This window comes from Loa loa, assembly GCF_000183805.2.
Source record: "Loa loa unplaced genomic scaffold supercont3.385, whole genome shotgun sequence".
Classification (NCBI taxonomy): Eukaryota; Metazoa; Nematoda; class Chromadorea; order Rhabditida; family Onchocercidae; genus Loa; species Loa loa.
In genome coordinates, this window is record NW_018108565.1 from 23155 (window position 1) to 26762 (window position 3608).

A 3608-nucleotide genomic window follows, 5' to 3' on the forward strand; every position below is an offset into this window, starting at 1 on the left:
ATTTGAAATTCCAAAGAATATATTGTAGTACATTACAATGTCAATAATCGTTAATGTTTCTAAATGGCGTTTATGGTAGAACAAATATCATTTGGATGATCTTATCACTCGCATTTACTCCTCTTTTCTCATAGTAAAGTTGAAAAATAATCGTTTAACGCTTTGCAGCATAATATTAATGATAAATCTAAATACAACTAAATATTTAAATTAAGATAAGTTGAACTTTTTAACTCCTGCCAATGCTTATCTTTGATGGTGTATCTTTCTGTCTCATCAAGAGAAAACGAGTTCCTTTATGGAGGACTAGTAGACACCGCATGCCATCATATTATCAATATTCTCTGATGAAATAATGCTTGATCAAAGGAAGGAGGAGCAGAAGAAGGAGGAAAAAACCGATCGCAGAAATGGGTCGGCGACGCGTGGGGACATTTACCATATTGACAGACACCATTCTTCCTTCTTACTACAATCATACCGATTCGTGGGATGTTCAGTTCTGTCGCTTCTATCTCTTTCAATACTATCGTCCTCTTACTGCTTTCTTTAAACACATATGCCATATTCGATGCTAAGCAAATCTACCAAAATCCGCTCTCACACGGTTAGTGCATAGGTCGGGCAGTAATCCCACGAATATTTCTATTATAATTTTGACTGAAACACCAAACGGCTATGGAATGCTTTTATCGTAATGTTGTTATAAAATAGCCCGCTATATCTTCAAAGACTCACAATCTTACAGGTTCGAATGATATGAGAGTTACAGTCCTGTAAGTTCTTGCTTTAACTCATTAATTTTTTATTTGATATTTTGGAGGTTTTGGTGAAGACATAGACTGGGTGAAATGGGAGGATGCTGTGGAGACGGCAATGGAAGTAAACAAACCGATATTCCTATTGGTACACAAATCGTGGTGTCATGCATGCAAAGGTTGGCTTTTCTCTTTCTCTACACCTTCCAGGCTATCCGGTCTCACTTTTTTTATCCCGATAATTTGGTAGTTGACAAATACATTATGTGATATATGCGAAGAAAACATTGTGAACTGTACACCCGATTTTTGTATGCTAAAGTGAGGCGAAGTTTCGGCATATGAACAAGGAAAGCAACTGGAATCGCAATTCAGCAAATTTTTCATTTTCAGGAAGACATGTATGATTTTATTTGTTTTTAGAGTTATATCAAGGGATTAACTGTGCTTAGCAAATTGCACTACCGACTGGTTTTATTTTAGCATTGAAAAAGACATTCCAACAGTCAAATGCCCGGAAGGCTTTTAAAACACTCTCCAAATATTTTATTATGGTAAACACGGAAGATGACGAAGAACCGTATGAAGAAGAATATAGACCAGATGGAAAATATATCCCACGTGTTCTTTTCCTCGGTAAGCAATATTACTCTTTTTGAAGACCTGTCCAAACTGCAGTGGCAAGAAATGGCAACGCGTAAGGCGAATTGTTTATCTGAACAAAATTAACACGTTTCGCAAGCTGATAAAATTTGTTTGAAAGACTTATTCTAATGAATGAATTGTACTATGGCCAGACAGTAATACCTTGAAAAGGCCAAAGTGAAGTTTTTTTTTTTCTTAAATGGAATTGTTCTGCAGTAAAGAGTTTTATGAGCTCTGTTTCATACTAATCAGGTCAGCTAACATGCGAAAAATCCAATGGAAAAGATTGTTCTTTTTTAATTTTCAAATTTTTTTGTCCCGACTGAATTTGGTGATAGCAATTTCTTGAGAATAAAATGTCGTCATGAGAATGATTTTATCATAATGTCAACTTTTTCCTCAAAAATAGAAAATCAAGCAAAAATATTTCAAGTTTGGGATGTAAAAACTAAGAGGAAATTTAGTGAAATGAAGATTGAGTCGCGATACATGAATAAATCTTTCTCTTCTATTAAGACCGGTCATTTTTTGATGCTATGACGATTAAATAGAGTTCCTGTTGATCCACTGGAAGAAGATACAAAATATCATCCTTTAGGTTGTAAAACTCAGATCTGAGAGTCATCAACAATTTTTCACTCATGCAGCATTTGTATCGGGACTTGTTCAACATAATCAACCACTCTGTTGATTTCTTCTTCATTCATTTGAAATTTACAACTCACAAGCGTTTTGTATCATTTCAGATAAAAATGGTGATTTGTTATCACAGTTTAAGAATAAGAAAGCAGAATATAAGAACTATGCATATTACTATTCCTCACCGGCAGATGTACTCAATTCAATGAAGGATGTGATGCGGTACTACAATATTGATGTTAGTTTTTTCGTTAATTGGTAAAAAATTGAATTGACTTAATAAATCTCCAGTTGAATTAAAAATAATTGAATGAGGATACTAAAGAAATGAAGTTACTAACTTTTGTTTAAGTACCAGCATAATTGATAGATTCGTCTCAGCAGTGCAAAAGGGCCAGTCTTTTTTGATGAATTAATTGCAAAAGTAACTATCCTTCCAAACAATTGTTTCAATGATAACGACATTTTTGACATATTCACTTTACATTTTGTTGTATTTTAAAAATACCTGAAGTATTGCTATACCAACAAATCATATTTACAAACAACAACATTTAGGCTTCAATTTCTGTTCGCTCTTACCAAATTCTTGTGGTTAAATTAACAAAAACTTTAATTCGCTCTGTGTCTCTGTGGCCAGAATGACCCCCAAAATTCCGACTTCTTGTTTAGAAATTATCCTCTTTACTCGTAGTTTCTTTTTTGCTACATCTTTTGGACTGCATTGTTAATTCGCATTTCAGGTCCCAGAAATGAAGAAAGGTCCAAAACTGAAGCCAAACAAGTCAGTTGATGATGAAAACGAAAAGCCGGAAAAAGACGAAATTGCAAACGAAAGTGCAAAAAGCAAGGGAAGTATCAAATCCGATTTATAGTTGTTCGGCAATCACACAGTAACAAGTAAAACATAATTTTAAGAATATGTGGAATCAACTGGCACTTTCGTTATGCTAAGCTAACATGCAGAATGCAGGCGCTCTATTATTCAGAGTCTTTTGACGCATGCATTTGTACATACTTCAGTTGCCTTGTTTAACTCATCCTGTAGGTTTACTTAACAACTATGACAATACACGTATGTTTGCGCGTGATGAACGTATACATGAATTTGTTCGTTTCTTGAAGATTGAGAACATTTTCTAAAGGTTTAAAAGTTTTAAATATCTTCGTGATAGGTAGCGAGACGATTTCAAGCTAATTAACATTATGAGTCATAAAGACTTTCCTTTGTGATTCATATTTATAGCGTTAATTCATAACGTAAAGTGTAGATTTTGTACCTGAAGACTCAAATGTCACCACAATTATCCATCTTCAGAACCGATTATTGTTACTACGTTTTGGGTTGCTATTATATCGAAAAAGTTGCCTTGAAAATGTATTAAAAATTCAAATTGAAAGGAACTACATGAAAATCAAATTTTGTTTTATCCGCTTTTCACTTATTAGGATGGAGTTATTTAGTAGGGGTATAATTAATTAGTTACAGATTTTATTTGATCTTTTCAGAACAGATGTTCAATTTTCTTGCTCCTTTACTTTGGTAGCTTTAGTATAACAAACAAA

At 33.7% G+C, this 3608-nt stretch overlaps 1 protein-coding gene across 1 annotated transcript; it reads left to right on the forward strand.

Moving 5' to 3' along the window:
* Positions 1 to 355: 355 nt before the first annotated feature.
* On the forward strand, positions 356 to 3139 carry LOAG_03724 (hypothetical protein; the record flags this gene model as incomplete). Its single annotated transcript, XM_003139261.2, has 6 exons — positions 356 to 414; positions 501 to 607; positions 824 to 937; positions 1242 to 1394; positions 2150 to 2280; positions 2786 to 3139. 6 exons carry the CDS (start codon positions 356 to 358, stop codon positions 2915 to 2917), a joined length of 696 nt encoding a protein of 231 aa, XP_003139309.1. The 3' UTR covers positions 2918 to 3139.
* Between the last annotated feature and the right edge of the window lie 469 nt (positions 3140 to 3608).